We start from the raw sequence: 20246 nt of genomic DNA, 5'->3' as shown, positions 1-20246 counted from the left end.
TTTAAGACATTTCAGCAGTTTGTTTTGTTTATAATCATTACTTTAAATGATAAAAAAAGAGTAGATTCCTGCTGGAGCAGAAGGGCATAGCAAATAAGCCAGGTCAAGCCAGGGCAACGGTCCTGTTTTCATTTCGTCACTGAGGTAATTTAGTTTGGTAATACTAAAAATATGCAAATATTTAAGAGAAGAACTCCAGCGTTCAAGAAGGAAAGTAGGAAAATAATTACTGCAATAATAATAAGTCTAATTACTTTGATGAATTACTGGAATGTTTCTAGGATAATAAAAATGAGAAAAAATCTCAGTGAGTTATTGAAAATAAAGCTGCTAGCCTACGGTGCCTTACAAAAATATTCATCTCCCTTAACCTTTTTCACTTTTTATCTCTTTACAAACACAAACCTCAATGTAGTTTATGACAATTTTATGTGATTAAACAACTAAATGTAAGACATGATTGTGAAGTGTTAGCAAAACGAAATATGGTTATGGAAATATTTTACTTCTCTAAAATAAAATCCAGTTCAAACAATTGCTTTCAGAAAATACCTTATTGGCAAACAGAGTCCAGCAAAGTGTAAAATAAAATGCTTTTGCTCAGCAGGACAGCGAAGCAGGTCAAGGTTGATGAGAACACAGACAGAGCAACATACAAGGCAATCTGAAGTAAACCATTTAGAGGCAGCAAAACACGAGACTGGGGCCGGGGTTCACCTTCCAGTTTGACATCAACTTTAAACATACAACTAAAATTGCACATGAAATACATTAAAATCTGTTATTTTAAAGACACAAAATGTAAACAAGTTCATGAGCTATGAATACTTTCACAAGGCACTAGACATACAACCATCTTTTCACCACTGAACCTTTGTAGTGTCTCTGAGTCTGTTTAAATATCTCACCTGCCTCCTGGTGAAAGTGGTTATAGGCACACCAGGATGTTGAGAGTGCTCAATGTAACCGTGGTGAGGAGGTTTTGTCAAATTATAAAAGAAGTTCAATCCAGAAAAGTGCCTAGTGGTGACTTTAAGCACATCCTCTGTCAGTGCTTTTGAGGCGCCCTCATTAATGGTGAAATTGGTGACGTGCAGAGGAATGAGCAGTGGGATGATGTCAACAGGTATCCTTATGTTGCTGACGTCAGTGACACCATTGGTGGCATCCAGGACAAAGGTGTCGTTTACTTTGTACGGCTCCACCTGAACGTACTGGATGTTCCCCTTGTTGATGTCAGCTTGGGTAAACGTCTCGACAGGCGACTGCTTGGTTCCGATGTAGCGCTCCTCAGCTTCCACAAAGCGCCGGAGAAAGCCATGAGACGGAGCAACCTTGACTGCGAACACAATCTCAGATGGCAGGTTGTCCTCATGGGTGACCTGTCCCAATTCAAAAACATTCCATGGTTACATGTAAAATGTAACATTGCCCACTCAGTTTTATTTCTTTTGAAATTCTGATGTTCCTTGATATTATTGTAAAATTGTAAACATTTTTACAGTAAAAACATGCATTTTCAGGTATCAGGGTTCCAATATACTTTTCATGACTAAATTCTATACATTTCCAGACTCAAATTTCACGAGTGTAAACAAAGAATTTCACTGTGGATTTAAGTCAGATATTTCTACAGTGGTCAAGAATTACAAATACAAAATGCAAAAACAACAGGCTGTAAGGAATATGAAGGGAGGGAGGAACGTTAGAGTGATGTGATGGATGAATAAACTGATGGATATTTACAGTTATTTTTATTTAAATAACACTGTAATGATTTCCTGATTTATTTCAAATACATGAAAGCTTTACTGAGGAATTCCAAATCTCTGACAAAAAATGCATGTTTAGTGCACTCACCTCCAGTTTAGTTTCATCAAACTTCACTGGTTTTCCCTCTTCCACCAGTAAAGTCTCCTGATGCTGTATGATGGGCGGCCTCTGATGACTTTCTAGATAGACCTTCACATTAACTCTCTGTGTAATTTGCTGACCTTTGGCATTCACAGTCACGTTGAAATGGTCTGCCAGATGTTTGCCATCATCATGCCTGTAGAAGATCAGGCCATCCTTTAGGTCGGACTGTGTGAATGACTCAACCTTTGTTTTATTACGATAAAGACCGCCGTATCTGGGAGGCTCTTCCAACTTCATAATGACCTCCTGGTCGTCTCGGATATCCAAATTTGATATGATGCTGAAATTGTTGGAGGTAAATGTTACTGACTGTCCTTTCTGAACCAACAGACCCGTGTTGTTGCCAGCCTTCAGGAAAGGGTCATAAGCACTAATGTCTAAAAGGCCTGATACAAAATTTTTTCCATCTGACACAAAAAGAACAAATCTGCCAGTGCTAGCACCCTTGTGAATGAACAACACCCGCTTTTCCTCCAAGTCCTTTTGTGGAAACTGAAACAGCCGATGAGAGGTGTCATTGACCAGCACAAGGTCTCCAATTGGTATCCCACGTCGGGTGTAAATGAGCTGGCCATCCTCAAAGTCAGAGTCGGCATCGTGATAAAACAAATCTTCTGTAGTGAGTAGCTTCTGTCCGTTTCTTACTACATGGAAAACTTTATCAATGATTCGAATTGGCTTTTGGTCATTTACTAACTGAACAGAGATGTTGAAGGTTCCTTCTTTGGAGCCAACTTCATCATCCAGAATGGAAGACTTGAACCCTTGGCTGGTAGAGGCTATAAAAGTAAAATTATCCCGTGTAGTTTCACTGTCATCATGGATGTACATTAATCGTTCCTGCAAGATATCCTGATTACTAAAGGTCAAGATGTTATCATAGCTGGCATTGGAATTTGACTGACTAATGCGGGCCAGCCTTCCATGTTTGGGGCTGCTTATGACTGTGTAGAACATGTCCCTTGTGCTTAAAGTCTCTGCAAAGAGCTCATCTTTGGTGATAAGTTTACCTTCTCCCTCCTGAAGGGAGAGCCCTTTATTTCTCATAAACACGGTATTGATATCGGCTTTGATTGAAAACTGAAAATCATAATTTTCAGACTGAGCATGTTTAGAGACCAGCTGAAATTTGAATCTGTCAGTTGTGTCCTCGTAAGGTCTGTCAACGAGCTCATAATGGACTTTTTCATCTGTTAGATCCCTTTGACTAAAGGTTGAGTTCTTCATCAAGACTGTGTTGTCAAGCAGGAGTTTCCCTTTCTTTGGTGTAGTGAGAACCCGAAAATAAAGGACATCATCTGAGAGGGCCACACCTTCAGCTCTCGCAAGAAGGTACTCTGAGTTAAGCGTCACTTTTCTAACTTTATCCATATTTATCATGACATTCCTCACCAACTGATACTTCACCCAGTTAACAGCAATTGGGAAAAGTAATTCAGTGTTTGCTCTCCCAGCCACATTAACCTTGCACTTAAAATAATCAGTGACGTTGGAGCTCTGGATATCTTGAAAGGTGCTAACGTACCTAAGTCGCTCTTTCTCAAGAAGTCTTTGCAAGAATGAGTCAGTGCGCCGCCATTCACCACTTGAGTGAAGTCTCTGGAGTTCTCCAAACTCTGGTGGTTCAATGATGTCGTAGCGGATGTCTACAATTTGCTTTATTGCATTCGTTTGCATGGCCAACTGCTTTGAACTAATAATAGCAGTTTCTCCTTGGGTGATCTCAAGACCAGTGTTGTTGGCAATCTTGTATTCCAGCTCTACAGCCATGACCCTTAAAACTACAGTGTTGCTGACCTTGTCTCCATCACTAACTCTCAGAACTATCCTCGAGTTTCTCACATCCGTGTGGACGTAGAACACCCTCATTTCATCTAGATCAACATATGAGAATGAAGTCTCTGCCTTGCCAGGGTTGCTCTCTATTTCCAAGTAGCCTGCATCAGCATTCAAATTCCCCAGTACAGAGAATACAAGGTCGGTGTAGTTGCTGTCAATGTCTGTTGCTTTCAGAACTTCTGTGGTGAGATGTTTCTTAGATTTTTCCAATAAGACAAAGAGATTTCCTTCAGGAAGGCTTAATTCAGGTGCATCATTGGTTGGTGTCACAGTTATGTTGTAGCGGTATAATTTGCTGCCTTTCAGATAATCAGGAACTGGTTTTCTGCTGCTACAAGATACTGAGAACATGAAGAAGTCATCTAGCTCCTCAGAGCCTCCGTGGACATATATCACCCTACCATGCCAAAGATCCAACATGCTGAAGGTGTTCTCCTCTTGGTCTTCATCAACATCAAGTCTTATCTGACCTCTAACTGGCTGCTCTTCAATTCTAAACATAATTTGAGACTGTCGAATACCAAGCATCTTGAAGTCCAGGAATATTTTAATATGTTTGGCCTCAAGAGAGGCTCGACCACCTTCCTGGACAACAAGATTTTTAAGATGCACAAAATCTGAGCCGTACCTTTTGTCCAAGCCAACTGCAAGGGTTGACATCTGAAGAGATGGTGTTGGTGTTGCAATGTACAAAACTGGACTTGGCGTACTTGTAGGACTCACAGGGCTTGGTTCCTCAGCTGGTTTATCTGGTTCGCAACCTACTGAGATATCTTTGGTGACTACTGCATTGGAGAGACCCATCTTAACTCTGTTTATTTCAATGTTCCTTAAACATCCTTTGAAGGAACCACCTCTGACACGCTTTCCTGATACAGAAACAAGACCAACCTTTCTCACCTCTAACCTGGTACCATCATCAATACCTCCAACAAAAAGAAAACCTTTGAGATGAAGCCTCTTTGAGTGAGAGATAATGCTGCTCTTTACCATTTCTTTATCCACTGTCAGCTCAAGGTTTTTGGAACTGAAATGCAACTTAAGAGAATGCCATTTTCTGTCACTGATGGATGTTTGAGAATGTAGCTCAGTTTTGACTCCACCTTTCCCTACAACAGCTACTGGAAAACCTTCCTGTATCTCCAGAGCCACAAAGCCTCCATCCCTAGCTGAACTGTAAAGGATTACTCCCTCTTTGGCTGAGGTGTGCACAACACACTCAAACGTAGCCTGCTGATGATGATGATTCCAAGTTGGAAGGGAAATATAGGCCCTGGAACTGAAAAAACTGATAGGATCTTCATCATTGGCGAAGAACTGGGGATTGCAGCCTAAGGAGACTTCATAAATATTTTTGTATCCAGTGTAGGGCCTCAGTGATGACAGTAAGTCATGTTGATTGAACACCATCTCATCCATGCAGCCTCGGAAGCTGATTAAGTCTCTGGGGAGGTAGATTTTGTCCAAACCTCCCGAGCCTCCAACATAAAGACCATCTTTAATGTGGAGATAGTGATGGGAGCCAGGCATCTTTATACTTGTATGAGAGTTTTTGTCGACAGTCATAGTGACATTTAACTGCACATGGTGGACCTCCACTGAGTGCCAGGCCAAATCGTTGAGCTGAATACCCTGCTCTGACTCTAAAACCTGCTCCCCTGATCCAATATCCAGTTTCATCTGAAAGAAGCAAAGAAAAAAAATGTTTATTTGATAAGTTATATCAAACTAAAACAAGTTACATGCTAAAAGCAGCATCTGATGTATTTATACAAACCGAGATTCTTAGCTGTGTACGGTGTGTTTGTTAGTGTTGTTTTAAATTTTGCATTGGTAAATATAACAACCTGTTATATTTAACAGAAAATGTCAATAGCAAAGATAAAGGTAGGCCTTAAAAATCATCAAGACAGTCAATGCATCTGGCCAAAGAGGCATTACATGGGGCCACCATTATCCAAGCATTTTTACAAGATGGAGAAGAGACTGCAAGCAGTAGCGTGAACTGGATTTTGCATTAATTCCTGGTTGTACTCAAGCATATTTGTACTTTTACAGTACTGCAAAGAGATTTGTACATCCAAAAATCTCTGGTGTCATTAATAGGGATGTGTATCTTTCACATTTGAACCGATACGGTACCGATACCCCGTACCTGGGAATCGCTAACAGTACTCAACAGTACCAGTTTTTGGCACTTTTGTGTGTATTTATGTGGTAATAAATGTTAAATCGTTTTATATTAAAATCTCAGAAATGATTAACTTAACATGTTTATTTCTCAATATATACACTTTAATGACTGTATTAAAACAACACCCAGCTGTTTGTATTGTAACATGTCAGTTGTTTCAAACATTTCGTCTCCCATGTTGCTGGCTGAAGATGATGAGTCGCTAATGGATGTAGGCGTGCTAACGGTGCCGAATGCAGGAGTTGTAGCCGTAGATCTGGGGCTGACGAAAATTGAGGACTCTTTAGCCTTGAGACAAATCTTGTGCTTAACCAGGTGCTTCCTCAGATTAGAAGTAGTCCTGCCGCCGGCCTTGCACTTCGCATCACAAACATTGCAGGGAGCATAATCCGCATTGCATTCTGAAAGGAGTGAGCCATACTTTTGAGCGCTTTCTATCAGCCATGCTTTGTTAACGGTACCAGTGGCCACTGATGTCATTACGCTCTTGTGCGTGCAATGCTGTGTTTATGACCGGCATGGAAAATCGCCCACTCTTCCACTCCCTCAGGGTCACAATGATGCGTTTACATACCGAAACATGATAGCGATATCATGAATCGGTACACGGTAGTACCGACAGAATTAGGTAGGTACCTATAAAAGTACCGAATTCGGTACATATCCCTAATTATTATTCCATAAAGTAATACAATTCTTAGGGGAATTCAGTTTTCAGTTTCTAACTATTTTTTTCAATAAATTTTATTAGTTATTATCAATGTTTTATTACTCTTTTTTTAAAAGAGTTCAGTCGAGTAGAAACAAAACAAAATTTATTAGAAACTAATCTGGGATTATTTCAATTGCAATGGACACGGAGACAGAAACGAAAATGAAAAAAAGAATGAAGAAAGAGAGAGAGGTTGGACAAAAAGGAAAAAGGGAGAGGAGAACGAAATAGAGGAAAGAAAGAAGGGTGAAGAGAAAACAAGATAACACCCTAGAAGACACCTGCAGAAACATAAGTGTTTCCTCTAGGATTTTTTATAAATCGTGGCGGTGGGGGGAATGTCTTGATGATTTTAAAACTGTTCAAAACGTATCGGAAACATTACACATTAAGGTAAAAGTTACATTAATTAACCACATTACTGTCATTCAAATGCAACATATGTCCGCTCCAAGTTCCTTGGAGCCTGAAGAAAGCATGCGCGAGAGGTACATTGGTTGACCCGGCCGGAGCAAGACGGACCGGAATAGAACAGAAAATTGGAGTTGTTCCCTAATTTGATGGAAAACAATGGAGAGTGGGTCCATCAACGTTGATGTTCGGAGTAGTCACGGAGAATGTGAAACCATTCTCATTAATTAACATAACAACGGAGTTGCTTCGTCGGTTGGAACCGAACAGAGCAGGAATGGAGGATGTAGAATTATTTCGCCTCCTTCCATGAACAACAGGCCCTACATGAGTGGTAATGTGATGGAGCAGGTGGAGGGAGGTGTCCGGGGATGGGAACGGAAGGACTGGGGGGCAAAATGCTCTCCCAGGGAGCCAGCTCCCCAGCTGACCCCAATAGGCACCCCCGTCTGCCGAGTTCCAACAAAGAAGGGATGCGCAGGCATATCCATTGGGCCCAAGGCCCGGGTCCCAGGAACCAACTGAAAACCGGGAGCAACATCCCCAGCTCCACCCTGGAACAGTCTAGACACTCAGTCCCCCGCCTGAAGAAGTCACCGACCCCAAACAAAGAAGAGTCAGCCGGAAGGGTGCAGCGACACTAGCCAGTCCAGCACAACCCAGTCCCTGATGCCCGCCAGTCCAGCACTGGATTGCAGCCACAACCAGGCCAGTAAAGCGAGAAAATACGCCCTACACCAACACTGAGTCGACCAATAAGCCACACCCGACCCAAAACGGCAGGCCCATCCCAATTGGGCCTGCCCAACCCCCAACCAGCATAGGCACATACACACCTCCATAGAAAAAACAAACCAAAACTGCCAGCGCCACCCGGGCAGTCAAGCAGACCTCAGCACACACCACCCCACCCAAGGGAATAACGCAGGTTCAGCAGGCCGAAGGGCGCCACAGAAAGGCCACAGCCCGCACTGCACAGAGGCTGCATCCCTGCGGCCCAATGAGACGGAGAACCACCAACATCCAGGCCAGCCAAGCAAAACCGATAAAGCCAAGGAGCAGCTCCCCCAGAGCCAACGCAACAGCGACACTACACATCCTTCCATTTGTCCGTAGAGACATGATGAAAACCACCAACCCCAAGCACATACCATTCACCGGGAACCACCCAGCAGACAAGCAAACACCATCCCAGTACAGGGCCGAGAAGCCCGATGCAACCACTAAGCCCAGTGACGCCCACCCCGCGGCACCCACACACGACCACCAGAGCTGCACCGCACAGGACCACCAAACCACAACCACAGCACGCCATACAGAATGGAAGACAGAACGCAGAAAAGAGCACCCAAAGTAAAAGCCGTGCACAAAGCCCACACTGTGTAGATGCGCCCCCACCAGCCTCCCAAAAATAAAGCTCCCCGCGAAAGTGCACCCCTGTGAAAAGAAGACCCGCAGCGTCCACACCCAAGAACATATGCCCGACACGCATATCCAAACCAGAAGAAGGCCGGCGAGAAAACCCACTCAAGCCCACAAAAGGCTGAATTTGTCTTTAGGGTGACATCATGTAAGTTGCGCAACAAGCAAACTGAGGGGGAAGGTAAAACATCTCAAACACTTTGATAAGTCTTCACATATCCGGCACCAAAACCTCTGAACAGGTGTACATAACCATAGTGTGTGTATGTAATTGTCAGGTATATTGCCTGTGCAGTGTAAGCAAGTATTAGACAGTTCAAAACCCATCCTGAACATCAGCTGACCTGTATAGTGTATAGTGAAGGATTTTATATTGTATTAATTGTAAACTGGGGTTACTAGTCAATTTAAAAGTCCTTAAACATATATGAGATCAGAATGTTTGGCCAAAGTTGACTGATAAATCTGCCTCCTATTTCGTAATGGGAAGGGATATTGATTCAGCTATTTTAGAAAGTATCTTGTATATGTTTTGGGGGGGTGAGATTTAGGACTACATGGCATCTGTAACCCAAACTTATTGAGCCTAAATTTATTTTTTATTATAGATTTAATTTGTTGATACTTTAAGATGTATTCTTGTCCATCCAATATTGTATGATTAATCTGTTAAATGGGATGAACTGAAATCCTTCAAATATTAAATTCCTTTACTCCTCCAATCTGGAAAGTTTATCATATTTTTTGTAGGATGTCATGGTTGTTCCAGATGGGTGTACGTCTGCATGGGATTAGTGAAGACCCTATCATTTTTAGATACTCCCACCATGCTGTCAGAGAGGAGCTAATATTGAGGCCTTTAATTAAAGCATACATGTTGTTTTATATTTGAGTTAATAAATGGAAGGTCTCAAATCTTAATATTATTGCATAATGTCTGTTCTACGTCTAGCCAGGGTGCGTCTAGAGGACTGAGTTTAAACCAATTTGATATATATTGTAGCATACATCGCTAAGAATTAATGGTGAAAGTTAGGCAGATATAGTCCTCCTTTATCTTTGGTATTTTGTAGCGTTTTTAAGCTAATACACGCGGGTCTACCTTTCCAAAAACATTTAGTGATGGAGGAGTCCGGAGATCAAAACCAGTCAGATGATGGTTTATTTGGGATCATAGAGAATTAGTAATTGCTTTTTGGCAAGACAATACTTTTTATTAAAGGTACTCATGAGTGATATGGTTAGAGATTTCTATCTAGTGAGATCATCTTCCATTTTTTCAAAAGCGGGATGTGGTTTAGTGTTGGTTTAGTTTCTGCCAATCTAGGAGAAACATTAATACCCAAATATGTAATATTCCTGACTGCAGTTGTGTATTAGTGGAATAATGGAAACAACAACTAATTGGAGAAACTGTAGATTTTAACCAATTTAGAGAATAATCTGAAACTGTTAAGAAACAATTTATTAATCAAATTACTTGAGAGAGAGAGGTTTGTGAATGCTGGCAAAAAAAGTAATACATTAACTGCATAAAAACTGATTTTGTGTTCAATATTTATGCATTTTATGCCTTTGTATATATATTATTAGTTCGCAGATTGCTGCCGCGAGTGGTTCAATAAAAATAGCAAATAATGAGGGGGAAAGTGGACATCCCTGCCTGGTGCCCCTCTGAAGAAAGAAACTGGAAGATGTTTGGTTATCTGTCCTGATATATGCTGCTAGGGATCTGTATAATATTTTTAACCAGTTTATGAAAGAGTTTCCAAAACAAAATTTACTCAAGGTTGCAAACAAGACGTTCCAGTTAACTCTATCAAATGCTTTTTCTGCATCTAGAGAAATATATTAGTCTCAATATTTTTACTGTAGGAATAGTCTTTTAAATTAAGTAATCTGTGTGAATTTGTGGATGGATGCCTCCATTTAAAAAAAATTGTTTGGTCAGGATATATTATAAGAAGTTACCTTTTCTAGTCTTTTTGCGAGGGCTTTACAGACTTTTTTTAGATCAACGTTGAAAAGGGATATAGGACGATAGCTGGTAGGAAATACTAGGTACTTTTTTTTTCAAGTTTGTATTGAAACAGATATTTTTTTAGAAACTAGACTTTTAATTTGAAACCATTTTGTGATAACTGTCTAAACCGATCAATACTGAGAAAGATATTGAGATAATTGTTTGTCTTTCTATTTCTTAACAGTGTCTGGACTTGTTCTGATTTCTTTTAACATTAGCATGTTTGCACCAATCAATGTCAACAGTTTACATGCTATTACCAGTGCTGATCCATAGCTCAGGTGGGAGAATCTGTTTACATGACAACTAGTACATAATTCCTGTCTTTATGGAAGAGTGGCAGGAATAAAGGAAATGCTAAAACAAAGCCCTTTGAATTCCCATAAACCATTTAGAAAACCAGATGAAGAAGGTGCTCCGGTCAGAAAAGCACCATTTGGCATAACACGCAATACGTTACGTGTGGCAGAAAACTAACACTGCACATCCTCCTGAACACAGCATCCCCACAACGAAACATGGTGCTGGCAGTGCCATGTTGTGGGTATGCTTTTTTCCAGGACAGCAAAAATGGTGAGAGTTGATGGATAGATGAATAGAGCTAAATGGAGGGTAATCCTGAGAAAAAAAACCTGTAAGAGGTTGCAAAATAGCTGAGATTGGGGAAGAGGTTCACCTTTCAGTAAGACAATTACCCTAAACATACAGAGATTAGTGTTAGAATGGCCCATTCAAATGCTTAAACCTAAAACTAACTTAAAACCTATAGCCAATAATTGAAATATGATGCTCACAAATGCGCTTTAGCCAATCAGGCTGAGCTAGAACTGTTTTGCAAAGAATGGGCAAAAATTTCAGACCCCATAAGACTTGCAGCCCTAATAGCAGCAAATTCAGATATTTGTTAAAAAATTGAAATCTATGATTCTTATCTTCCATTTCACGATTATGTAGCATTTTGTGTTAGTTACATAAAATCCCATTTATATGCTGTACATAGAAGCTTGTAGTTGTAATTTGACTAAATGTGAAAAAGGCACTGCAAACTTATGTTACTGAAAAGACAATGCTTTAGTTTTAGCTAAAAAGATTCATTTTAGTGAATGCAGGATGCCATCTGTATTCTTAATATTATTATTTAAAAAACGCATATCCTTAAATAATGTATGATATTATCAGGTGCAAGAGTTTGAAAAAAAGATCATCTCTAGATACTGTGAGGCCTGAGAGAAGAAATGCAGGATTCAGACTGCTTATGATGTCACCTGTTGTCAAAACAGTGAACTCTGTCTGGGTTTCAGAGCAGGAAGAGCACCATTAACTATTTGCCCTGAGCCACAACCACAGAGCATCACAGCATTATCTCAGACTAATGCTGCATTTAGATGACATGCTTGTCAAGGCTTGCTGTGGAACTGAGCATGTACGAGCTTCCAGGGAGCAACACTCATGTCTGACTCCCACAGTGAGACCCCAAGCTTGAAAATGGTAAGCAATGGCACTTTATAGTCCATGAAGCATAGTTCACCCATTGTGCTCGGTGAAGTGCAAAAATTCAACACATCTAGCTCTATTTATTCCCAACTGTTAAATTGTAAGTAGCACGAGCTTAGTCTCAAGGATTTTTTTTTTTTTTGTCAAATCCACAGACGCTATCAGGTAAATCACAGAATGTCTTCTGTTTACAAAACTAGGTCGAGCTGCATAACATTTCAAGTCACAATTGTGATAGCAGTTGTAATGTGTTCAATATCACAATCGCAGATTACTTGCGTTTTTAGTAGGCTATATTTTAGGAGCCATGCAGTCAAATTCTACTTGCTAATAATGTAGATGGCCAGTTAGGCGGTATTTCCCTTCTTATGCCCACACCTGATACATATTTCAGACTGATCAAGATACTGAAGATCAAAGAGAGTGGTGTTGTCATTATGATGATGGGAAAGACAAAAAAGTGTAAGAAAATGAGTTTCTCTAAAGAGGAACTGACACTGTCAAAACAGCAAGACTTACAGCTTACAGTGGTCAATGTTTGCCTGTTCTGCATGCAGCAACCCAAAAAGATGTGTATTTTCAGCATACATGCATGTACTTGTGCTTTCACATACGCATGCACACATATGCCCATGTACTGCAGCCATAGTTGTACCAACCTGCAGGCGACCAGCATGGAGCTCTAGTAGGAAGTAGTTTGCCTGACCGGCAGCAAGAAACATCAGGCCGTCGGTGCTGGAGGTCCGGAAGCGAGTACGGAGCACATTATGGTCCGACGACTCTGTTGCCTTTAGCTGTATGAAGCCATCCCCGTAGAAAGAAGCTGCAAGAAAAGACATCAGAGATTTCTTTATTCAAGTAAATGAATACAGAATTATAAAAAATGCGAGTTCAAACTATAAAAAACGGTAAAGTATGAGTGACAGCAACAAACAGAAAGAAAGCCAGTGCAACTTTGTGGTCTTAATATAGCTTGTATGTGACATTTGGAAATAAAACCAAGCTAATTATAATTGTTGGTTTGTGCTTTAGAAGGAAAGGACAGTCTAAGTACAAATCACACACATTGACAGAGTAATGACACAGACTGAATATTACAGATTTCTGTATATAAAAACAGCTTTTCATGAGGTTTTTTATACTGTAAATTTCTCCTACAAGGTGGGCCAGTTGTGCTTAATGTTTGTACACTACCATTATGATTATTATGCATTAAAATGGTGGTTTGAAGTGTTACCTATAAACTATCTGTTAGAAACACAATTTGAGGCAATGCATAGTGACTGAACTGCAGTTTCATTTGTGGATCAGTAGAAAGTTGTTAATAAACAGCGCTGTAATGACGACATATACTTTCTTTAAGGTATTTGATTTTAATGCACAAACAGAGACGGTGGAAGTGGAATTGGCTTGGAGAGAGTCAGGCATGCTCAGGCCTGCCTTGCACTGACAGGACCCATCAACCTAAACATGAAAGGCTCTGACGTCCCCACATTGTCTGCAGCCTCTTGTTCTGGAAGTGGCGTGGCAGACGGACCCAGCTGTTTCTTCTACCTCACTTCTCTGCCATTTTTCATCGTCCTATAATCTGCACAAACATGCTCTGAAGCGTTCTCATGTGCCTCCATGCCCAGTCACCACCAGTTTTTAACAAGCTCCAGAGTACCACACATATTGAAAGGTCAACAAACATCTCTGCCTCTGTGGAGAAAAGCGCCCATTCCACATTTTCATTCATTTGCAGTTTACAAGCCAGGGGGCAAGTCTATGATGGGTCAGTGAGACTCACTGGGCTGGACAAAGTTAATGTGGGTACATGTTCTGTTTTTTAAATCTTATAAGAGTTATTGCATTCATTTGTAAAGAATATGAAAAAGCTAAATCTGCGTAATCTTTTAGCACAGTTGAGCCAGTCATGCAAATGAATACATGAAGACATGTTAATCTACAACAAGAACCCAACAGAAGCTAATTTCAAAGAGGAAAGAGAAGAACAAAAGGGCTGTTTTAAAAAGGGTTAACTTGGGACATATTGTTATTCAGTTATTTGATAAAATATTTCAAAACTTTTTATACTTTTATATTATGAGCTCTAGATCTGTAGCTGACAGCCAGGAGAAAAACAAGCCAACAAAAACAATATCTGGCATTCAAGTCTCAGGATCTGAGATCAGAAGCAAACTATAGCACTGATGTGGCGTTTCCCCCCGAAACTTAACCTTGAATATAAATAAATAACTAAAACAAATAAAAGTGTTATATTATTTCTTAAGGTCAGTTAGCTGAGACCATACAAAACACACAAAAAGGGAAGAGTGACTTTAAAGTAGGATTGCACAATATATCACCAATAGGGTTGGATCATTGAGAATCCACTGGAACTGGGACTAACATTCCGATTCAAATTTTTACAATTTTGATTCCTTGGTTCGATACTCAGTCCGCTGACCAGAAGAAGAAGCCGCCAAACACCAACTAAGAAGAATCCGCAGGAAGTGTGTGCACCGAGTCAACACTTGTTTATATCATGCAAATTAGGGGGCACAAACAACATGATTCCTCCGAATACATGGTGTAGAAGTAACAGCGTGCCCCGTCGCGCTAGCCTTCCTCACCTGCCTCTTCCATCCAGCTCCCAGATTCAGCCTAGCACCGCACTGCAGTCAGAATCAGGTTAAGTAAAACAGTAAAATATGTCTTATATAAACTTCGAGGAAGCTAACATGTTATACCTGACCTAAAACTTTGGGTCAAATCAAATACCCAGCTAACATTACCCCATGTATTTTTGTTCATAGACACACCACCTGAAATTGCAGTGAGAAATTAATTTCTCACTGCAATTTCAGGTCGCAGCAGAAAATGTCTTTAAAGGGCATTAAGGTAATTAAAAAACTACAACTAAGTTGTTTCTTTGACAAAACAGCAGATGCTGCAGGATGCAACCTTTTCTATAAATTTCACTTCATTTCCCCTGTTTCGAGTCGCTCGATAGATAACTCTCAACATGGGGTCTGTGCGCAATAAATCCAAAGCATAGAGATTTTAACACCGTTTTGTTAAGTACTTCTTTATTTATAGCTTGTCATATCGTCATCATACAATTTACTGTTGTTATTGCATAAATTCCCAATGTTTTTCCCTACTTTATAGGAAATCAATATATGTATTTTCTGTCAAATGCAAATTAACAAATTGATAAGCTGAAAATTCAAGAAGGCCACACCACTTTTCAGGCTTTCTAATCAAATACCTCAGAAAGCCAAAAGCATTAGGCATGGTCTGGTTTCCAGTATCAAGGTATAGCAAAGTTTTAAAAAGACACCTTTTCGAAATCGCACATTTTTGTCCTCAAACTAGCTTATTGTTTACAGCCCTTTCAACGAAATGCAAGAAAGTACCAGAGCAAATCCTACTCGCTGCTTTGCACTGTAGATAGGCTGGCTAAAACCCAGCTTACAAGTCAGGCAAGCGAAATATAAAAGATAATATAAACGACAGAAGAACAGTGGAAATAAAAGAGTTTAAATATTTTAAAACAAAAACAAAAAGATTACAATGCTGAAAATTTAAAAAAGCATTTGCATTATATATTAGCACAGCTTGCATTGTTACCCAGGAGGTATTTTCTAGAGCACTAGTTTTCAATCCTCGTCCTCAGAACCCACTGTCCTTCAAATTTGATGTGTGTCTCTGCTCAAGCACACCTGCTTTAAATGATTATTACCTTCTTAGCATGCCATCAAATGCTGCAGAGCGTCTGTTAATCATCCGCTTATTTAGGTCAGGCGTGCAGATGCAGGGAAAAACTTAAAACATGCAGGACCGTGGGTCCTGACGAACAGAACTGAAAACCAATGCCCTAGAGGATGTAGATCCCTACTTTTATGCTAAGATTTCCAGATTTAACTTGTCCAATGACAGAGGTTGAAAGACTAGGAAGGAAAAAAACAGAGCAACCTCGCTGTTATACCTTTAGCCTTCCTGTTATCTCCATACGGTCTTGCTCTCTTTCCAAGCATGCAGAAACATGTTTCAACAACATTTGCATTGTCTCTGCAGTTCCTACATGCGCCAACGTGTTGTAGAAAATGCATGCTTCTTCATGCTTCTTCTCAGTTTTTAAACATCCTGCGGATATATAAAATAGCTACCACTGAGTCTTCCTCACCCAGTAACAACGCTCACAGGTAACGTTACAGTTATGCCAGGACCTGGTAGCTCTAATGATGGATGATGTTTTTGGACTTTCCAACAAGCCACTGGTCACTGGCACTTGCTAGTCAAGCTGTAAATTGTCCACTTACAGTTAGCAGATTTGTTGTGCATCTTTAGACAATGCCAGGTTCTCATACTGTTAAGTGTTATTCTATGAAGAGCAGAACGATTAATATTAATATGATGTGGAGATTATAATATTCTGCAAATTAAATCCTCGAAAACTACAATTAAATTAAGATGGTGTGTATTATATTTCTGCTTAAGCCAAAAAATCGAATTAACCATAAATAAATGTTGCAGAAATAATAAACCTCTTCTATTTACATAAAAACAATTAATCAGGTCAGAATGTTTTTTAAATCTTTGTAGAAATATTGTCATTGAGTGAGAACATTGTATATTTATTCAAGGTTATCAAACCATGAGAATCTCCTGCCTATTTATTATGTTTCAGTGCAAACGTTCGCAGTTTACATCCCATATTTCTCATTATAGATGGTTTGGAAGGATATATTTTGCACTAACCACAAAACTCCAGGATCCAATTGATTGTGTCAAGAATATAAAAAAAATCTGTTAGATACATGGTTTTAAAATATATTAGGTTAAAAAAGCAGTTAGCATATATGTGGGCAGGAGTGCAATGGAAGAGAAGCAGGTAGAGAAGCTAACCTGTTAAAGGTTCAACAAACATGCACAAAGACAAATTTAGTATGAAAACTAAAATAAACTAAAATTCTATTTAACTGGACTGCAAGAGACAGACAGTTGCAGCGAAATGCTCTATGTTTTTTAGGTATGATTTCATCAAGATGGGTTAATATAGCTGGAAGTAAACACAGTCATCAGGCTGGCAGGCATTAAAAAGAGTACAGCGTATCCAACCGTGCCTGTCCTTTTTTTTACCTTATTTTCCTTCATTTGAGTGGCGTAACATATAACATTTTTTTGGGGCATTTTGGAAGCGAGTTATGCATTTGCATAAACAGAAATAATATTTGGTGAGGGTAAAAGCTTTTCCTCCAAATTCTGTTCCATTATATTGACTTTTTGACATGACAAAAATGTTGAAACATCTACTTTTGGCAGGTATGTAAATTAAAGAGCACAGCAGATCAGACAAAAAAAAAAAAAAAAAAAAAACACCAACCTTAACGTGTCCCTTTAAAAGAACAAACAGGAGGTTGTTATGAACACTATCCTGTAATCTACATGTCAACAGGCCCAAGTTTCTTTGCAGCAGTGACATTTTTTGAAAGATTTCCCAAACATCTACCTTAACAACAAAGCTGGTGACCTTTTTAGAGAACACAGGCCAGTAGTTAATTTGAGGAGGTAGACTAGTGCTTGTCAGCCTGTGTATTCCGTTTATTCAGCAGACCGGAGATGCAACATGACTGAATCTTATCCGAAGCCGATGCACCGTCAAAACCCCGAGACGCAGATCTTTTGAGCAAACGCTTGGTTCAGGGTGCAGAGGCAAGACGGAATCAGAAAGACAGTGACATAAAGGGAAATGTCTCCATTATAGCCATTTTCTGTGAATGACAAAGTGGAATAATCTAAGATGATCCCCTAAGGCCAGTGCCTGAATGAAAGCTGAATTTAGATGGCACATGTCAGGCTCAAATAAAGGAGAGTAGCTGTAGGAATGCCTACATGGATTTAATAATGCTCAGTTGTGAAACAAAGACATCTAGGTCTGGCAATGCAATAACTAGAAAATAATTTGAATCTGTTTACATCCAAAAGTTCTTCCAGTTCAGTGGGAATCCCAGTCTCATTTCTGTACAATGGGCATTTATGCACGCAAACATTGGTAAAAATGTTTAAAGGAGAGGAAAACTGCATTTATCAGCTCTTATTATGTGCAAAAAAAGGAAGAGTGTGGAGTTTGTAATGATGCTGGAAGGGGACTAATAAGTGCATCCTTTAACCCCCACCAGCATGTCTCTATACAGATTTCATTTAATCCTGCTGGGTTACACGAAGGTCAGCAATGTAAGACCTGAGAACAACAGCAGCAACATAAAACAGCAAATACGAAAAATCTTTGAATCATCCTCTGTAATGTGATAAACCTGTTGTCATGTTCGGTGTTTATAAAAAAAGTTTTAATCACATATACTTTGAAGTTAGTTTTTTTATTACGTTCACAGTTTTAACTAACTAGTTTAATGTAACATTTACAATTAAAGTAAGAAAAACCACCAAACTTCCCTGTTTTAGCGTACAACTTAAATTTTTACCCACTGACTCTAAATGTAACATTAAATGTATTCATTTGGTTCTTGTTCTCATTAACAAAAAAAAGTCCAAAAAGCAGTAATTGTTACCCCCAGACGTCAGTTCGAGCAGGAGCGACCACCAAAGGAGACCGCAGAGCCACAACTTCTTCTTCTTGGTGTTGATCCCAGCGGAGTCCATTTTTCTCTGTCTCTTTGGACACAACTATGTTCAGCGGACTTTACTTTCACATTTTTACCGAATGTTGTTCACTCCTTCGTGCTTCGGTTCCGCCCAGCTGACCAACAAATGCCATAAAACGAAGAAGGACCGAAGTGTGTCCGCGCGCTCGCAGCTCCGCAGCGGACTCTCTCAGGGCTCCGCCTCGTGCGCGAATGTTAGGCATGAAATTTCAAAATAAAAGCTGAAGAAAGATTCTTAATGTTTTTTTTTTTATCAATTTACCTTTTACTGGTGCATCCCAATGACAGAATATAACTTAGTTTAAAAAGTGAAACCTAGTTATTATATAGCTCCATTACAAGCAAACTAAAACATTTCTAATGTTTATTTTTCCATTTTAGTTTTGATAATTGTGGTTTACAGCTAATTAAACCCAAACGTCAGTGTCTGAGGAAAAAATAGTATTACAAGACCAGTTAAAAAGGATCATGGATACAGAAGTGTTGGCCCACTATGAACGTATGTGGACTCAATACTTGGTTGGGACTCCTTATGCATGAATTACTACATCAGTATGTGTGACATGGACACAATCACTCTGTGGCTGAAACTGCTATTCTATACAGCTGATTTGGCAATTTTGGGGTGATTTTTGTTATTCGTCTTTGTGTAATAGTGGTATAAGGAGTCCTATGTTGATATATAGTGACATTCAGGCCATCTGCATTGTTGGCTCAGGTGTCCCTAATACCTTATAGGTTCCCTATGAGGTTTAGGTCAGACCAGTTTGGTGGCCAATTAAGCGCAGTTATACCATTAAACCAGGTATTGGTACTTTTAGATGTGTGGGCAGGAGCCAAGTCCTGATGGAAATTGAAATCAGAATCTCTTCCAAGCTTGACAGCAGAGAAAAGCATGTGCTCTAAAATGTCCTGGTAGACAGCTAAAAAATTCACAAGTAACTTGGATTCTGTGCGTCTTAACGTTTCCTCCAGACTCTGCGATCTTGATTTCTTGTGTATTAAATGCATAATATGCATTCACCTAAAAAGAGGACTTTCCAGTCCATTTACTTCTCCGTAGCCCAGGTAAGATGCGTATAATGTTGTCTCTGGTTAAAGAGTGATCTAACAGAATGAATGTGCCAGTTGTAGACACTGTCCTGGACACATCTGTTTGGACTCATTCTCAAAACACTGACTCCAACCACAGTCGACCCATCATCATCTCTTCCAAACTATTGAACGGACTTTGCTACACAATCCTGCTGCTATCCCTCTTACTTGTGCACGTTTTTTCCTTTCAATCAACTTTCTAAGATTTTTTAATATGCTTGGATGCAGCACTATATGAACAGCCAACGTCTTGTCAATGACACTTCATGGATTATCCTCATTGTGGAAGGTGTCAGTTACAGTCTGCTGGGCAGCTGTCTATTCAACGATCTTCCCTGTAATTTCTGTATTAAAAATCCTTTTTCAGTTTTTCGGAGAAGCTGAATTTGGTGTTTTCATTAGCTATAAGTCATACTGCAAACACCTAATGCAAAATATACCCGTCTGTGTGTGAATCCTTCGAATTGAATTACTTAAATTGAGGCATTC

At 39.7% G+C, this 20246-nt stretch overlaps 1 protein-coding gene across 1 annotated transcript in view; it reads right to left on the bottom strand.

Annotated features, from left to right (window-relative positions):
- cspg4ba (chondroitin sulfate proteoglycan 4ba) overlaps window positions 1–18806 on the bottom strand; it is a 39511-nt gene extending 20705 nt beyond the window's left edge. Inside the window, exons 1-4 of the mRNA XM_047382086.1 lie at window positions 18570–18806; window positions 12672–12835; window positions 1861–5436; window positions 909–1382 (exon numbers count right to left, since the gene is read on the bottom strand). Of these exons, the coding sequence (XP_047238042.1) occupies window positions 909–1382; window positions 1861–5436; window positions 12672–12835; window positions 18570–18660 (4305 nt within the window). The 5' untranslated portion in view covers window positions 18661–18806. The remainder of the gene's footprint in view (window positions 1–908; window positions 1383–1860; window positions 5437–12671; window positions 12836–18569) is intronic.
- Between the last annotated feature and the right edge of the window lie 1440 nt (window positions 18807–20246).

Source organism: Girardinichthys multiradiatus, chromosome 12, assembly GCF_021462225.1.
Source record: "Girardinichthys multiradiatus isolate DD_20200921_A chromosome 12, DD_fGirMul_XY1, whole genome shotgun sequence".
Taxonomy (NCBI): Eukaryota; Metazoa; Chordata; class Actinopteri; order Cyprinodontiformes; family Goodeidae; genus Girardinichthys; species Girardinichthys multiradiatus.
This window is presented reverse-complemented; position numbering and strand designations above follow the sequence as displayed.